The 19,014-nt window shown below is 34.3% G+C and overlaps 1 protein-coding gene across 1 annotated transcript; it reads right to left on the bottom strand.

Moving 5' to 3' along the window:
- Positions 1-378: 378 nt before the first annotated feature.
- LOC132698765 (RNA-binding protein 25-like) lies at positions 379-18,984 on the bottom strand. Its single transcript, XM_060665006.1, has 11 exons — positions 18,656-18,984; positions 18,482-18,593; positions 18,199-18,423; positions 16,919-17,083; positions 16,761-16,867; positions 9,668-9,795; positions 7,347-7,805; positions 7,131-7,281; positions 6,675-7,001; positions 3,676-4,248; positions 379-574 (listed from the first exon to the last, which is right to left on the bottom strand). Exons 1-11 carry the CDS (start codon positions 18,761-18,763, stop codon positions 482-484), a joined length of 2,448 nt encoding a protein of 815 aa, XP_060520989.1. The 5' UTR covers positions 18,764-18,984; the 3' UTR covers positions 379-481.
- Positions 18,985-19,014: the final 30 nt, after the last annotated feature.

Raw genomic sequence — 19,014 nt, 5'->3', positions numbered from 1 at the left:
CTTAATAATTATAACGCGAAGAAAAAGTAAAAGAATCACTTCTTGATGCTGTACTCTCTGTCAATAATAAAATTATAGAATGAGTTTAGAAAATTTAAAAAACCCAAAGAATAAAATGAAAACTAATCAAACAGCATCTTTTGTTTCATGAAAATCGAGTCAAAATGGCATAGCTATACGCCTAATAATAACTGTAATACCCAATAATAACTACGAAAAATGGCCACAATGTACAACAATTTTCATAAAATTTCTCCAAATTAGCATGAAATAAAAACAAGGAAGAAATATACACTAGGGAGGGTGTGCGCCTACAAAATTCGAAAATTATCTGGACTTTCAGCCCCATTGAAGGTGGATAAAAAATTCGTACAGGACCTTTTTGAATTATAAGTCATTTAATATCTGATACGCGCTTACACCTACATTAAATGAGACATGACAAAATATGGCTTAGCACAAATCCTATTTACAAGCGACGCTATTTCACTAAACCAAGTTTTTTCGCTTCCACTTCGTATATCAACAATCTCCACATCTTCACCACAAACACTTCGGCCTCCTCGTCTAAGACCTGAAATCAAACCGTGATATTTATTTGAAAGATTTTAACACCACTGAGAAAACTAAAAACAGAAAGTGACGAATTAAACGGGAATGATATATATATGTCATGACTTATGTATGCATTTCCTTCTTGATCTATGCTGGTTGGGATACTAGAAAGCAGACAGAGAGAGATGGATATTAATGAATCTTTAATTGACGTAGAATAACTTAAATTTCACTAATTTCCTTATTTATATTTTATTTTTGATTCTCAAAACAATTTTTTTATATTTTATTGTACCTGTTTAGTTTGGGTCATATTTTGGAAACATGATAAATTGAAAATAATATTATTAATAAACTAAAAAAAAAAAATTATTTTTAGAATTTATTTTCCTATTCCTTTCCAATAATTCACTCAGGTTTATTAGCTTTGAGCTTTATTATATGTATGTTGATTACCATATGCCCTTGTAGTAGGTATTTGTTTTGGTTATTTCAATAGTTTGCATTATATAGGAAAGACTGGAAAACTTTGTTATAATAGAGTTATGGTATGCTATGTTCCTATAAGTATGCATCGATGCTAACCAACAAAATAAGTTTAAGTGCTCTGTAATTTATGAAACATATACCTAACTATTTTGTGATAATATTTCGGTGTCTATTGAAATTCTGCTCAGATTATTTGAATTATGTCATATTAGGATTAGGTTATACTTTTTATAAAACTTCTGGATTCCTCCTGCGTCGGTTTTTGTTGGATTGAATTAACTAACGTTTCGCCAATCAACGTGTTGGCTTCTTCAGAGCTTTACTGAAACTGGCTCGCATTTTACTCCGTACCTGCTTTTATATTGTTTGAGAGGAGCGGAGCTAAATGAAGGGCATAAACACCGTCTCAGATGACTGATTTCCATATTGATGACTGGTCGCAGTTAAGATTGTTTGATTGCTTATAGATTTCTATAGACTCTCGGATTTTTCGTTGGTAGAAGAATTGATTACATGCAAGAGTTTTAGTTTTATCAAATAAAATTTTATGACCGGTTTCGTGATTGTGTTCGGCAACTGCTGATGAGTTTGTCTTAGTCTTAGGGCTCTTTCATGTTCTTTGAGCCTAGTTGATATTTTTCGTCCGGTCTCTCCAATGTATTCTTTGCCGCATATGCATGGAATGCTGTAAACTCCTGGCATCTCAAATAGAATTTTAATTTTGTCTTTCACAAATTGAAGATGTTGAGAGATTTTTGGATAAGTGGTAAATCTCGTTTTGACGATATATTTCTTTAGAATTTTTGATATGTGGTCAGTGATGTTTTGAATATAAGGAAGGACAACAGTGGCAAGTATGGGATTGCTTTCTTTTTCATTGCTATTGGAAGGTTGTGGTGAAATATTGTGTGATAGAACGCTTAATAATTAATTAATATAGTGTTTTAATTCTGGGTTCACTTGCCGGGCTGAGATAGTTTTACGGCTCTGTAAACAAGAGAGTTGGTAACCGATGATTTTTTGGGCCCGATGGTGATGTGACAATGCATTAAGGTATCAGTCTGTGTGATTTTCTATTGATAAGAATATCTAGGAATGGGAACTTATGGGAGGGTGTTATTAGTTTCTATTTCAATGGTAAAATGTATGTTAGAGTGTATAGAGTTCAAATGTCTAAGAAAATCTACTAGGGATTCCTGACCATGAGGCCAAATAACAAAAGTATCATCGACGTAGCGTTTCCATAATTTTGGTTTTAGATGGAAGGAGTCACACTTGAGACTGTTGTCGTTCGTTATATTCAAAACATCATTGACCACATATCAAAAATTCTAAAGAAATATAACGTCAAAAGCAAATTTATAATCAGTGCTGTTATATTTACGGGTAAATCTTCTTTATACTGTTCTATTTGGTGCTCTACGAGTTGCAAATAATGATTTCCAGTTAACTTTTGGATAAATAAATATCGGACCCAAAATATGCCTACCTATGGCACCACAGCATACACTAATTGATTGATGCCCCTGGCTTTTTATTTCGTGTATTTGTCTAGAATTATTTAAAAACCCATATCGCGTCTTTCGTCTATTACAAACTTTTCTTTGTAGTGAACTAACTTTTATCAATCATCAGTCATCATGTTTTTCAAAAAATTATTATTCTCATTATGTCTTTAAAAAATCCAAATAAAACTGCATCCTCTTTTGACATTGTTCTGCACTTACTTTTTGAGTTTTACGAAATTTAAATGCATTATATTTATATTCTTTCGAAACTGAGTGGAATGATCCCCGAGAAATACCTGTCTCATCATATACTCTAGTAATAAAAGAAACTTTTTCATAGAATACTAATATGTGTGCCTTATGTTCTTCATTTAAAACATTATAATTCCTGCATACATTTTTAGCATTTAATACGTTACCGTTTTCTGCAAATTTCTTTGGTAGCTTTGAAAATATCTGTTTTTAAGGAGCTTGACGCTCTGAATACTGACAAGCTGCGGTTACACTTTTATTATTCAGAAAGTATACTTGAAGAATGTCACTCCTTTCACAGATGTTAAATTCGCGAAAAACCATCTTAGCAATAATGACTTCGACAATAATTTAACCATCAACGTTGTTTACTAATATGTCAAACATACACTCATCTTTATTTGTTGGTCAGGGCACTTTTTGAAATTATATAAAAATTTCCTATTTTTGCCGATTTCTCAAAAACGAGTTGACTAAAATATAATTATATCATTGTAATAGGAATAAGATATTCCATTAAACACATGTATAATATAGCAAATGTTTGCCAAAACAATCTGTGATACTGTTTAAAAGAAATACATAATAATACATGTCACCAAAATATGTAGAAAAAACTGTATAGAAAAATATGTTTATACCTCTACAGTTTTATTTCTCGTAGTAATGACATAAATCGTGTTGTGTATTATATTTTTTACTTAGTTCGAAATAAAACGGATTAATTAGGAAGCACTGCACACTAATTCAAATTTCCCGCCGCCGCTATCGAATATGGTTCCGATTGTTACCATGAAATCTGCAACTCTCTTCTTTTTGTTATTAATTTTCTCTATGTTTAACATGTCGCCACCTCCCCCCACCCCCTTACCATTTGAACGTCCTCTAGTATTGTCTGCGGTTCCGAGCCGGCCAGCACTTTATTGCAAATAAAATCCACCAGGGTAGGCTCCGGCTCGCCAATGTACTCGATAATTTTCTTGTTGATCCAGGGACGGATCTTCTTCTCCATGAGGCCGTTATCGATGGAACCCCAGTCCAACTGGTACGCGAAAAGCGCGTCCTTCTCGGTCGGTATCTTCTCGATGAGGTTCTTGATCGTTTTCCTTTTCTCCTCTTGACTCTTGCCGCCGTCGTCCTTCTTTTCGCCGTTCTTCGATTTCTTGTCTTCGTTGTAATCCAAAGGTACCAGTTTTCTTTTCTTGACTTGCGTCGCGGTGTCGTCTTCGTCCGGATTGAACACGTCGCGCAGATCGATTTTCCTCCGTTTCGGATCGTACAGCTTGTGCTGCTGCGTCGGTGAGTGCGCGTTATTGAATGCTATCGGCTTCGATAAGGTTATTTTCATTCCCGTGCCTTGCAGGTGCGTTTGTCCCGAAGTCTCGTCGTGTTGCGAAGTGAACGACTGCCGCGATTCTTCGTCCGGCGCTTGAACTTGCGTCCACTGAGAAAGAAAACAATAATCGAAAACCATAAGAGGTACGAAGATGGTTAAATTGAAAAAAAATAAACGTTGAAAACGTGCTGTTGAGAAAACTAAAAAATTGCCATCACTTCCCAAGATACGCCAAAGAAACTAATTTTACCAATTTCGTTTTTTTTTCAAAAAAAAAATTTCGTTGTTTTTTCTGGTGTCATTTAACTTTATACTTAAAATCTCTCAATGTGATCTTGTAGAGCTAAGAAAGAGATCTTTATTTATTATATATCTTTAAATAACGCCAGAAAAAAATAAAAACGAAATCGGCAACTTTCGTTTTTTCACAGTGATAACAATATACACATACCATAATTTAGGTAACTGTAGAGTTAAGAAAATATATTGTTAGACACAATAGTGTATTATGCAACAAGTTTGATAAATGTCATTTTAGTCATGAGTAACTGGAAAAGTTTTTGGGTACACTTTTGCAAAACAGTACCAACACATTTAAGTGACATAACTAATATAGTATGTAGAGGTAGGTAGAGTAGATAGAGTGGGAAAAATACATTTTAGTATTAGTGTTGCGCGTATGCAGGACATTCAAAAAAGTTAATGCAAAAATTGCTTTCTAATATTGGTATATTATTTATTTTGCAATTCTGGAAACCAATTTAAAAAAATGCTAAACATACCTACATCACGAAAGACGAACACCAAGGTTGCTGAAACGCGCATTGTTTTCAACAATTGAATTAAACTTAACAGCTCGCAAAAAAAATGAAATACAAAAAATACACCATCCATAAGTTAATATCAACAGTAATATTTCACAAACATACAATAAAGATTTTGACTGAAAACTCAAATCGCCGCATAATTTTAAAATTACAATATTCTGTCAAAATAATTATTTTAGGTAATAAAATAGATTTTTGACACATGAGTGCTTTTTCTCAATATAATATTTTTATAAATGACAAAAATTCTTTTGTTTTCTTATTTTTATTATTTTATAAATTTCTATTATTATACTTAACAGTATAAAATCTTCTAAGCTTTAATAAATAATTCTAAAATATATTTTTTAAATTCTGGACAAGGGTTTTCACAGTAAGGGTTCCCATATGAACTTTCTATGTACAATAACACTTTTTTATTGGATTTTCGGCAAGACCAAATTAACTCCTAGAATTAATTTCTGGTGGTTTGAAATTAATTACCCAAAAACAATTGATTTTTTAAAAATTGTATTATAACTATTCTGTTCAGTTTCATTAACATTGGGATTAAATTTTAGACTTTAGACCTTTTCTGAAAACCATACCATTAAAATTTTTAACTAAATGAATCTAAACCATAAGTATTTCTATTCGTCATCCTACAGAAGAAAACCAGCACATCATAACGCGAAATTGCTTAACTCATGTAATTGTTAAAAACCACATTGTCAGCACAGTAAGAGCAATTTCTTGTTGTTGCAGTAAACTCTCTATTTACATCTTTTATCTATGCTTGAACCTACAAAAATGACTTAATATTTGTTTTATTCATATAGCTGCTAAACACACAAGTTCATTCACGCAACGCCTCAAGGAATATTGTGGCCAAACATTTATATGTAAAGTCCTATTGCGGTAAGTTATTAAAATTACTTTCATACTACACACTTTCTCCCAAAAGTGTTAAAAGTATTAAAAGTTAAAGTTGTTATTTTTTACGGGTACAATCTTTATATTATAGCATTTTTGGATCCTACGATCCGTAAATAAGTTGAAATGTATTTATTAAGCAACATTTACAGTAGTCTAATATCCCAATTATAAAAAAATGTCCAAATTATACAGGGCGGCCAAACAAATTATTTATACAACATATATTTTTAAATGTTAACAATTCAGTAAGGGCATTAAATGATATGGTTAACCTAAAATTAATCTGGAGAGTGTTATTATTGTTGGTACAGTTACCCGACAATGATGAGACTACTAGATGTATCGGTTAACTTTAAAAATCATATGAGACAAACTAAAAACCTTTGATAAGATGGTTTACCAGTAATACTACTCTGCTTGAAAGGGTTAGATAACATGCCATATGTCAATTAACTATTGTATGATTTATTGCATCTAGTTGGCATTTAAAAATGGCACATAATTTATTAGGTAAGTCAATTTGTCCTTTTGACAACAATCTTCTAACAAATAGGCGCAATTTCGATTAGTACTCTAATTCAAATCTAACAATTTGAAATCTAGAGTGTATCCTTGTTTCAGTTTAAAAGGCAAATTTGTTTGCGTGTTTTTTTTATGGTCGCTTTTAGATCCTTGTCTGATACTTATTGGTAAATAGTAATTTATCTTAGAGATTTGGTTAAGTTTAAATGTTCTATTTTGGTTTTGTAATGATGTTGATCTCGTTTATAAGTAAATAAATAAATATTTTACCGTGGCCGAATTAGAATTGTCATTGGAAAGATTATCATCTGGTTCAGGAGGCGGGGGCGGACTGTAATGGCTATTGTCCATATCGCTATCACTGTCTATCGGCTCCGCCTCAACGGCGGCCAGTTCCTGTGCCGCCTGCGCCTTGATATATTTCTCCCTCTCCTCTTTGTGGCGTTTCTCCCGTTCGAGTACCCTCTGCTTTTCCCGCTCCCTCGCTCTTTGTCTTTCCAGTTCTCTCTCTTTTTCTTTTTCTTTCTGTTTCCAATGTTCTAGGTTGACATCGATTAGCAGCTTCGGTTTGTATTGTTCTTCTCTTTCTCTTCTAGCCTAAACGTGAAAAATTGAAACAATGAAACAAATGGGACTGATACCAGTTCTTGAGAACAAGAAATTATAAATGGACCAAATATAATATTAACCGAGTAAAATTATTGTTATCACCAAAGAAAAACTGACCTTTTCAAACTCAGCATTTGGATCCTCGTGCGCTTCCGCGAATATCCTTTTCTTTAACTCGTCCATCTCTTCCTTCTCCTTTAACCGATCCTTGGTGTCGGATTCGGCCTCTTTTAGCCTATCCGCGATGCGTTTTTGCAGCTCTCGGCCCCTTTAAAAATTTATTAGAAAATCACGTTTAACCACATTCACATACTAATCGTAAATTAACTTTACTTGTAATATTTAATGTCGTCTCGCTCGTCGTCATAATCTTCGAGGAACTCTTTCAATCGCTTCGCGTCCCGTTCACGTTCCTCTTCTTTTAACCGCTCCCGTTCCCTCTCTTTTTCGTATTCTTTCGCTTTCCTTCTTTCGCGCGTTTCCCACGCGCGCAATCTCTCCTGATAAGCGGCCTCTTTCTCCCTTGCCCTCCTCTCCGCTTTCTTCTTCTCTTTGGCCTCCTCTTCCATTTCCCTCTCCTTAAGGAGCTCCTTGGTGCTTCGCTTATCGTCCTTGTCCCGGTCCCGTTCCCGCTCCCTATCCCGCTCTCGTTCCCTTTCCCGTTCTCGCTCCCTTTCCCTTTCCCGCTCGCGCTCCCTTTCGCGTTCCCGCTCTTTTTCTCTCTCGCGTTCGCGCTGTTCACGTTCCCGCTCCCTCTCTCTCTCGCGTTCCCTGCTTCGCTCATGTGAAGATCTGAATTTAAAAATTTTTCTTGGTGTTAGAAGTTTGAAAATTCTGGGACATAAGGTTATTCGAGATTTTCGTTAAATAAAAAATATTTCTTCTTCGGGTTATCCCGGAAATCGTTATTATTTTACAAGGAACTCCCAGTATGTTACTTTATGGTTGGATTTCTTTCTTAGGTTTCCTACTTATTGCTAATTTTTCTGAAAATTATTACGAACTTTCCCCTATTTTTCACAGTTAATAGAGTAATACAGGCTGTCCAAAATTTGATACCCGATTAGATTATTTTAATAGTCAAACAAATTCATTTTTTCAAATGAGACATATTTTCAGATGGATTTGCTATTTGCTATGTGGCTATTTGCTTTCCCTATTATCAAAAGTCGATAAACTTTAACAGTTTTATCTAGTTGATTATGACAGAAAATGAAACAACGTGGTTGATTTTTTGGGAAAAAAACATCTGTTCCAAGTTACATTAATTTTGTACATATAAAAATAGGATATATTGAATATTCTAATACTGATTTGCTCAATTTATTTTTTACATATGCTGCATGTGGACAAATAGTCAGAGGAACATGAAAATTGTTAAGGAAAGGAACAATTCTTGGTAATTATTGTATTTACTTATTTTTTTATTATGGTAGGGTTTACTAAAGTGGAAAATATGGATTAACAAAATAACCGTTGAAAATAGGTATAGGGCAGATTATAAGAAATCGAAGCAGAATCGAATTCTGCATGCCACTATCAAAAAATATACATCATGTAGAACAATGAGCAAATTTTGGAAATACTGTATGCTATAAACTAATTGTCAATACGGATTTAAAAAGTATTACTCTCTTGCTTTAGTTTATTACAGAAGCGTTATGATCAATCATAAATGAATAAAAGACGCACTATTAAAAATACCCTTATCAGTAAAAAATTAAAAAAAAAAAACAAGATATCAGAGAACAGTTAAAAATATACAGGATATTCCATTTAAAATAAGGATGTTAATGGCGACTTTCAGTGTAACCGGATGTGACATGAGCTTGCATAACCCTAAGTTCAAAAATTTGAAACTTCTTCAGTTTTTCCTAACTCTTACGAGCGTCGATGGTAAGAATAGAAAGATTACGCTTGATGGAATAAATTGGAAGTTTTCGCAACAGGTGTGGTAAAGAAAATCATGACCAAACATTAAACGGAATATGTTAGTTGATACAATTGCCGAATGATTAAATAATGACACTGTGACTTGTTGAATAATTTGTTTAAAGCATTTTGATGTAATCCGAGTGGTTAGTGACTTTTTTAAAACCAAGAATCTTTTACGGTGCGAAAAGAAACAGTACTGATGAGTCACGTTCTTTTGTAATTTGAATTGTTTAAACTAATTGCGCTTAAAGTTTATTTTTATTTTTGAATTTATGATAAAGTCAATTGGAAACCGTTTGTCTTGTTAATAGACAAAGTAATAAAATCTCTTAAAAGGACTCTCGATCGAACTTGCGAATGGTGTGAACAAAAAAACTTGTTGCTAGAATAGCAGACAGTAAGAGATGAAGAGTAAATTGGGATAAATGGGTTGGGAGGCAGTTTGCTCTACTTTTCTTGCTCTCGTCCGGTTTCAATTTATATGTTCACATTAAAAATTCATCGGGAACTCTTTGTAGTGCTCGTAGACAAAAAGTCCCTCCAAACTTTTTCACATTTGAAGTTTGTACCGAATCTTTAGAGCAATTTGACTCTCATTTGAGAGATAGGATAGAAAAATTTGGTTGCTTTAGAAGTATTGTGTTGATATATTTAGAAAGTGGTTTGTGAAATATTCACCAAAGACCGCTTAAAGATGATAAATTAACTACAATTCTCACCTTGACCGTGAGCGTTTTTTCCTCTTCTCTTCTTTCTCTTTTCTTCTAGGGCTGGGCGAATGGCTGCGTGATCGCTCGCGTTCCCTATTCCGCTCTTTCTTCCTCACCTCCTTTTCTTCCTCTTGCTTCTAAAAAAAGAAGTTGGCTAAAAACGGGTTATTCGCAATGATCAAGAAGAAAGCTAAAAAACACAGAAATATTTACACTGTTAACCGGCAACGTTGCAGCAAGATATGTTGCTTCGCTTATTTTTCTGGAGTATTAACAAGTTTCACACATCACTGAAAAAGAGTCCAAAGATCAGGCACAGATCCTAACGAGAAATCGATGGGAAGAAATTAACAACTTATTAAAACTGCATTTCGACGCATCATCGATTTATAATTTTTTGAATGTGGTAGGTCCCAATAGTTCCTGTTAACAACAGCACCGCTAGAATTTAAATATAAATTTTAGAAACAGCCGTCAAAAAGAATTTGTATTGAAAACCCTTTCAGTATACAGTCTGTCCAATATAAGCATGGCATAGCATGGATATCGGTAAAATTAGGAAAGTCCTAAATAATCTTAGACTTAAATCTGCATGCAAAATGGATCCAAGTTTCTGAGAAATTGAAGAAAATATAAAAACTTGTATTTTCTATTTTAGTCTGTAAAGCCCAAAATACAACAAACATAATATTGGGATTTGTACGTTACTAGTTTACAGTTTTTTCAGAATAATATGATAACATAAGGGTAAACAGTATGTTTTTTCCAGATGCACCCCTAGTAAATAGAGAATAAAAAAATGCTTTTAAATCATTTACGTATAAAATACGTTGTCGTCAGGCTTTAATGCTTGGCAGATTCGAATTTTGTATGGGCGTTTCTTGTCCTTACGCAAAATAAAATATGCTTTAGATTTTGGCGTTCTAGTTATTTATTCTATGTTGCTAAATGATGTTATAGGGTATTCGATTACTGCTAACAGTACATTATTTTCAGTTTCCTCATTTTATGGTTTATGTCTTTTAGTAATTGTAACTATTTGCCAATGAATTGCCAAATAGTCTTCCAAAGACCTTATTTCGCTGTAAAATTTCAGTGTAAGTATTTAAATACGCCTGCTTAGTTTCTCGAAAAATGTAACATTTTACCATAGATTAAAAGGTCACGTGCTTAATTAACTACAGTATTGTAACTGAAGTGAAACTGTCAATAAGCACATTTATTTTTTCAAAGCCCACTCACTATTTTTAAAGCATTTATTGAACTGTAATAGTATATTATGCAACAATTGCGATAAACGGCATTTCACTCGGAGCGCAGCGGAGTTTTTAATAAACGAGTTACTTAAAAAGTTTACCGAACGTGTTGCATACTATACTTTTTCTACGGCTGTTAGTTTTTGCAAAACAACACGAATACATTCACTGGCATGAGCGTCAGAATTGACAAACGTCAAAATTCAATGCATGGGAAATATCTCCGAAAACATCCGACTGCTCCCAAACCCGTGCGGTAAAATCCCGAAAATGAACGAAGTGGCTCGGATCCGAGGGAAACGAAACTGATGTGGTAAAAATGATGCTTCCCGCACGGTAGATCGGTGTGACCTATTAAAAAAATCAAATTTTGCTCGTATAACCCTAAGAATTATTTGGATATATCACCTAAAATCTTTTTTTATGCTCTATTTAATAATGAAACTATTTAATATGGCGCTCATAAGAAAATTTATGGTGTAAAGAGTAAGGAGGAAAAACCAAGTCCAACAATGACAAAATCAGGATTGTCATTTCAAAATGTTCTTCGCGCTGTTAATTTTATTATAGGAAATTTTTAAGGGAGAGAACAGCGTCTTGAGATATTCGAGGTTATAATTATATATTGCAGTCCTCCTGCATTGTGACAATCATCAACACAGTCCAGAATAGTAGATTATGCAACAAATACGGTAAACGACATCTGACCCAGGAGTTTATTTGACACGAGCGGAGCGAGTGTTTAATAAACGAGTGAGTTAAAAAGTTTACCGAACGTGTTGCGTACTATACTTTTTCTAAGACCGTTAGTTTTTGGGTACATTTTCGCAAAACACGAATACATTCACTGACATGACTGTCAGATTTGACAAACGTCAAAATTCAAAGCGTAGGAAATATCTCCGAAAACATCCGCTCGCTTCCAAATCCCGGAAATGTCCGAAATGGCTCAGATTCGTGGGAAACGAAACTGACATGGTAAAGTGACGTTTCTCGCACGCTAGACCGGTGGGTAATTAGGTATTTTACAGACGGGAGTAGAAAAAATATTAAAATGCGTGGTTACTTCCACTTTATTACGTCAGCCGTGCTTATTTACGTTTTTATGTTTAGTGAAGTAAGTTGTAAAGACATATTTAGTTTTCTGGTAAGTTTTCTTCCTGTTTAAAATGCCGATAATATTTGTTAACCAAAAAAAATCTATAATAAAAGCGTAAAAAAAAATACGCTCTAAGAACCTGGGAGCACATTTTTAGAAATTCCTGCAATACACAAAATATTGTTTTATCTGTAAAGGAAAGAAGGCAGCCAGGAAGTCGGACCACTTTTTTAAATAAAATTAACATCTAGCAATTAAACAAAAGTAAATATCGAACTATATATATAAAAAAAATAGTTTGCTGAAAAATCTTGAAAGCTTAAAAATTATAATTTTTGGATTCTTTCCCTTCCCTTCATGTCATCATATTATTCGTAAAAAAGGGTTCTAACAATGTACTAATTTCAAGTCATCTTTGGAATATTTTGGGCTTTACAGATAAAAATAGAAAATCCAACATTTTATATTTTCTTGAATTCAGAAACCATTCATACTTGGTGGCAGATGTAGGTCTCTCTAGATATTGGACACACTGTGAGTGCACCGAAATTTTCAAATCTCTTGGAAACTCAATCTATTTAAGTGGGTAGAAACGACTGTTATATACAATACATAATTAAACACTTCCTATATAAAGATAATTTTAATGTATTCTTTTTGATATCTCTTGAAATGCGGACTAGTCCTGTCGTCCAATGTTTTACCTTGTGTGTAATTTTTGAGTCAAACGCAAACATGACAATTTGTTGTTCGATACGTATATTCGGTCAAATGTTAGGACAATGCGCGTCAGTGTATATATATTTTATTTCTAACAGTAACTTTTACTCAGTTTAACTATTTCGTAGTTCTTCCAATAATAAACATGAAACAGTTTAGTTGTTGACCCCACTTCCTCCAAACCTTTCAGTGGCGGCAAATTCAAAACTGAAAACTATTTCTACTCAAAAGTTAGCAACTGCCTCCGTCAATTGTATCCATCGGCAATGGTAAGTTACTGACCCAAAAATTATGTTCCGATTTTGGTGAGACAATGGGCGGAAGCAATGTAGAATAACTGTGTCGATACGAGCTTAGAGTCGGACATTTTTACATACAAATTCCAAGAAAAAAATGTAAGGCCCACGATTTATAAAAGTTAACTCTCACGTTTATAAGGCGTGACGTCATACTTCTACCATATCTAGCGTATTTAACCTCAATATTTTCAAAACTGTTTAGTGCTTCATACCCAAATTTTAGTGAATTTGGACGCAAAAAATAAAACTCTAGGTGCATTTACTAGTCAAAAGTTTTCGACAGCCTAGACTTCTAGAGACCATCAGTTGCTTTGGGAAAAGCATGAATTATATGCAAGGGCCAGCATTAACTTGGATGGCGGGAGGATTATTTTAGATGCAATAAGCAACGAGTTAGGGATTGCTCGTTTCGAAGCTTTTGAAATGGTTATACCATTACATCATACATACATTGTTACTTTTAAGTATGATATTGTATAAATTATTATAAAGAATTTGATTTTATTGTTACTTATGAATATTTAGCCTCACTCTCATGGGACGTAAATCCACCGGAATCGGATACTGGCTTGAAGAGTTTGCATCTCTGCGGCAAGAATGCAAACTTGTTCAGACTGAATGTTATAACAATCAATTAAACAGGGCTAGTAGCCAGTTAACAGAATGTTCTAAGCATTTTTGAAGACATATTGAAAACCTGAGCAAGTCATGTTCATACTCTTATAGAATGTTCTTGGAGGATGAGCCTGCTGACAGTGGATGTGACGTTGTTAGTCCATTGGGCCTATGCTAGGGACTAACTCTAACTCAGTTACATGTTGATAAGTCCACTGACATCCGCCACTGAAATATCCAAATACCCATATAACTGATGTGTTTAAGTATTACTCAATTAAGATATCCACTTCTCCACATTTTTACAATATTTTCAACTCTCAACTCTGAAAGTGGGGGTTTTCAAAACTTTGGGAAATTAAGCTTTCTTATAGGTAGCTTTCCTATATGTAGGAATGGTCCGGGGGAAGACATAGGTAAGCCCTAGCCCTAGCCCTAAACTATTCTTACCGTTTCCACACTGTCTCTAGACTTAGCTTAAATCGTGGAATTTTTACATTTTTATGTATTAGATTATTGTGCTGTATTAGATATTTGGTTAAATAGTAGAATCTTAGTTTTGTGACACTGCTTTCTTAATTATACTCAAGAGTTTATGCAGAAAAGTGACACGTCGAAGCAGCTGTCTCTTTGCAAGAATAACATTAAACGGGGACTGTTCTCCTGTTCTCCACATCAGACTTTAAATTTTCTCACGGAAAATAGCCAAAGCTACCTAACACAAGAGCGACCTTCGTCTTGATTATGTCCTAAATAATCCTGCTCCACAATTTACTATAACCATCTTAATTTTGAATTTTATGTAGCTTTTGCAAAAAGTAACCTGAAATCACCCGCAAAACTCAAAAATAACAACTTAAAACAACCAAAAATTAATGGACTTCAGAGATTATAGTAATTCTTTGGCATGAGCAAGCTGCTTTCGTCGCCAACAATATCCGAGTCATTCAGCTTAAAAAATGCGCCCTTAAGGACCATAGAGGGACAATGATAATTTTATTAACCGGACGAACAGTAATTTGTTGTCTTCATTGCCAGTTTCACTTTCGATAGTTGCCCAAAGCTTTATAGAAAACACCTGATGAAATATCTAGCCGAAAAAATAACACTACACTTAAAAATCTTATTCCTATGTGAACTTTTAGTACGGATAACTTACTCTTGCACCGTGCGGGCTTCAAAATTCCTAGCAGGCGAACAGACCGAGCCTTCTCACGCGCCATCTGGCAATAGCACGACGAATTCGATGATTCTCGATCGATAAACGAAACAAAAACAACAACGGGACACAAAAGCCGCGGGACCGTAACTTACAAATACGGGCCGCGCAGCTGGCAGATTCTAACTCTAACGCGGATTCGGTTTTTATCAAAGCCACGTTTTGCATTCAAAATTTCAGACAAGGACGAAAATATAAGCGCCTTGCTTCTTTTAAACCGAAAAAAAAAAAAACGATCTAAGCGACTTATATTTTCCCACGTAACTGGGGTAGTTTCCAAGGCACATACTGGTACAAAATTTACACTTGACAACGAGTTCATTTGATCTTCAATGCTCGCGCTCCGAAAACACTTCGAACACTGGGATATATATATATATATATATATATATATATATATATATATATATATATATATATATATATATATATATATATATATATATATAATGAAATTACATTTGCGGAAAATTGCGGTAAGGAATATTAAAAAACTAAAAAATACATTAGCTTCTCTACTTTCATCTGCCCATTCCAATAAGATTTCACTTTAAAAGTTGTGCAAGAGGTTCTAGTCGGAGCTCAAGAAGATTAGTGCAAGAAAAGCCTAACATAAACTGGATATAAATACATAATGTTATGTGTTATGATAGACTGCTTCACTAAATGGGAGGGCGAATATACCAAACCAGAGGAAGCAACTGGCTGTGTTGCCCATGAATGGATTGGATATGCAGATTTGTTGTGACACTGGAGTTGCATTCCTATAATTCAGGAGTCAACCTTTTTCACCTATCTATTAAACATAGTCTCCAACCATCAAAGAGGTTGGAACGACTTTCTACACCTTTTCCAACTGGCATACCAACCAATCAGACGAGCTATTTTTCCGGCACTTCATGATTGAGTCGGGAAGGTGCTACAATTGACAAATGAAACAGAAAACAGAGAGTACCTTTTACCAAACAAGTATATTACCAGAAACCGAGCTATCGTGCTGTGTGAGACAACCCATGTGGGCAGCGTGAGATCCTGTTCTCCGGAACATAATAAATAAATAATTTATTTAAATAACACTACAAAAATAATAATCTGTATGCTAAGATCGTTTGACGAATCTATAACGATAGATCCATAACCGCAAAAGTGATTATCTTAATAACATTTCAAGGTTGTAACTTTTTTGTTTTTAAAGATAAACAAAAAAACAAATAGTAGCCATGTAATGTAATTTAAAGTTGGAAAAAAGTCATGTAAACAGTTAACCTATTCAGTATGTGAGTTGGAAACGTCCCACACAACAAATTAAATTGCACAAAGTTTACTCTATACGATTAAAAAAAAAAAACATAAAGAGGTGTGTTGGTCAAAGATGGTAATAACTCTACTCACCGGCGGCACCACTGGCCGAAACTGGGACGGGCTGCGCCGCGCATCCATGCCTGTTTGGTTTCAATAACCACATAAGCGCAAACTTATCTCTAATTGTTTTCACGGTAATTTAAGAATAAACAAGAACAGCTACTGTCTTGGAAAGGCCAGACAGTTTAAAGCGAGCTGAGAATAGGTACAACAATATATGTTTCCCTGGGAACTGGTGACAAACATATCCAAATTTATTACACAAAAAACAGGGGATTTTAAAATTATAGAACAACTAATCATTTTTGGCTCAGAATAATATATGCCTCAATAATATTAAGAGTTCTAGAGCTAATACAAATTTAAAAGAGAAACCAACCAAACTATTTGTATATAATGTTGAACCAATAAAGAATTTCTTCTCATGTTACCATATGACAGGAAAATTTAGCAAAAATTACCTGTATATTTGCCAACAGTTCCTTAGTTCAATAAGAACGAAAAATATTCAGCATTGGTTTTGAAAGCTTACCTTCATGATTTCCCTAAATTTGCCGATTTCCCTCGTGATCAAATCGCGTTTTTCTTCCTCCACTTCTGCATCAGCCAGAACCCTATTCCACTTCTCCATCACTTCCTCTGGAAATGGATATAGTAAAAAAAATCCTCTTTCTTCCTATATCACTTTACCTTCCTTTTTGACCTCATAGTTGGCCATTTCTTCCTGATAATCAAGGATAATCTGCTTAATTCTCTCTCGAGTAATTGCATCCAAGTGCTGAGTCTCTTCATCCAGTTCCTCCTCTTCTTGCTCATCTTGCAATGGGGAACCTTTCTGCTTTCGACGCCTTTCAACTTTAATATTTCGGCAGATCAGCATGTTTTAGAGGTGAAATGTAGCATGTCAATTTCTCCACAAAATTATGACAAGCAAATTAAGTTAAAACAAAACAATATTATCAGGGTTCTCAGCAATGTGGAAAACGAAGTTCACTAACTTTTAAAATGTTCTTTAAAAAATTAAGAACAAAAGAATATTGAGATTATTTTAATGTGAATTTTTGCATGCCACAGGGTCACCAAATTATGGAATCTTGAGAAGTTAAACCTGAAGTGCAACAAGGTTACTCACAAATTTTAAGGGAAGGAAGAAAGATGGACAACGTTAGGGTATTGCCTGGATGGCTTGGCATAGACACTTGCTGCTTGCATTAGTACAGCAGAATAAGACAATTCAAAATATGACAACAGTGCTTCTCCTTCATTCCAATAGTCTCGTCAAATATTAGCACTGGAGGTTCAACTTGGAATGTTATACCAGATCCCCTAGAGTAACTAACCCAAAATATGTGGCTATTGAAAATAGAAACGACAAAATACTCAGAAAGGGAAGGAATGTTAAAATTGCGCAGGCATATTAAAAAAATTATAAATCAATGAGTTATAACATGAAATTAAAAAAGTAGCGGGTTAAAAATACTCTCTGCTTTTTCCAGCTTGCTGAAAACTCTAAATATGCATTACATATGTGTGGAAAAACCGGACATGTTTGGTAAACTAATCAATAGTGCTATAAAGACTTACATAAACAGCTCGCTGATGATTTAATTTAACTTTTTTTTTGACCTGTGAAAGTTTCAGAACTGTTGTAGCTTTGCCAACTGAAGAGAATAATTTGTTGGTGAGATCACATATGGTTTATTTGTTATAATACATGGCTCCGTAAAGTTTTCTCCAAAAAGAAAAAAAAATGAAGTACAATTTTAACAACATTGTAACTATGTGTGCAGAAATTTAATTAATAAATAAATGAAGGCTTGTATAAAAAAATGAATTAAACAATTAAAATGTTCTAAAATATTTATGTATCCTTGTATGCTACTTTTCTTTCAAACAGCAATATGTGTTCCACACCACAAAAAAAGCAAATCTAGTATCCAATACCCAGTGTTTTAAACAAATGCTTTTACCTTTATATTCATCCAAAACAGCTTGCGTCTTAGCATCCACCTTGGCAACCAAACGTTTATCTCCAACCATCAGATCATGCAATAATCTAACAGCTCTTAGGCCTGCATCAGGCCCCGCAAGTTCACAAAAGCCAAATGCCTTTACTTTTTTCCAACTAATTACATGCCCACATGCTGCTAAAATCTGCCGGATCATCGCGTCAGGAGCTCTTTCTGTTATGTTACCTATAAAGACGTAAAATTTAGCAGATGTTTTGAAAATAATAAAATCTGAGCAATTTACCCACAAATACAGTCACTGCAGGCCCTTCCATTCGTTTTAGTTCATTGCGATTTGGATTAAGTTTGGGAAAGGCCCGAATTGAAGGAGCGCTAGACACTTGTATGGGAACCATCTATGCACAAAACGACAGATAATTAATAAACTCTGTAAATTAAGTGTAGGTATAAGACTTACATGTGGAATGGGCATCACTGGTGGCATTAAAGTTGGTGGAGGCCCACCTATCGGCATCGCATACATTGGAAGACCCTGCATTATGGGGGGTCGGCCCGGATAGGACATTACTCAAAATTTAAAGAACACGGTACAATCCAATCAATATCACAAACTTAAAAAGTTCAAGACTTGAAAGTTGAAGGCGCAACTGTATATTGATAATAAGCAAGTGTTAAAGATCTCTAATAATTTCATTAATTTACACTAAAGATCCGAACCAAAACAAATTTCAATTTACTTTAATTCACAGATATTACGGCCATATTTTTACATCACCATTGACAAGAGGTTGACACCAGCATAGACGACGCACGCGC

This window comes from Cylas formicarius, unplaced genomic scaffold (assembly GCF_029955315.1).
Source record: "Cylas formicarius isolate icCylForm1 unplaced genomic scaffold, icCylForm1.1 PGA_scaffold_2__14_contigs__length_35257938, whole genome shotgun sequence".
NCBI lineage: Eukaryota > Metazoa > Arthropoda > Insecta > Coleoptera > Brentidae > Cylas > Cylas formicarius.
This window is presented reverse-complemented; position numbering and strand designations above follow the sequence as displayed.

What these genes read in the sequence shown, in the direction of transcription:
- LOC132698765 (XM_060665006.1), bottom strand. Translation starts at nt 18,763, where the DNA reads ATGTCCTATCCGGGCCGACCCCCCATAATGCAGGGTCTTCCAATGTAT. An exon ending in CAGTGATGCCCATTCCACAT is followed by an intron (nt 18,594 to 18,655) that starts GTAAGTCTTATA and finishes TTTTGTGCATAG; the next exon opens with ATGGTTCCCATACAAGTGTC. An exon ending in CTATGAGGTCAAAAAGGAAG is followed by an intron (nt 16,868 to 16,918) that starts GTAAAGTGATAT and finishes ATCCATTTCCAG; the next exon opens with AGGAAGTGATGGAGAAGTGG.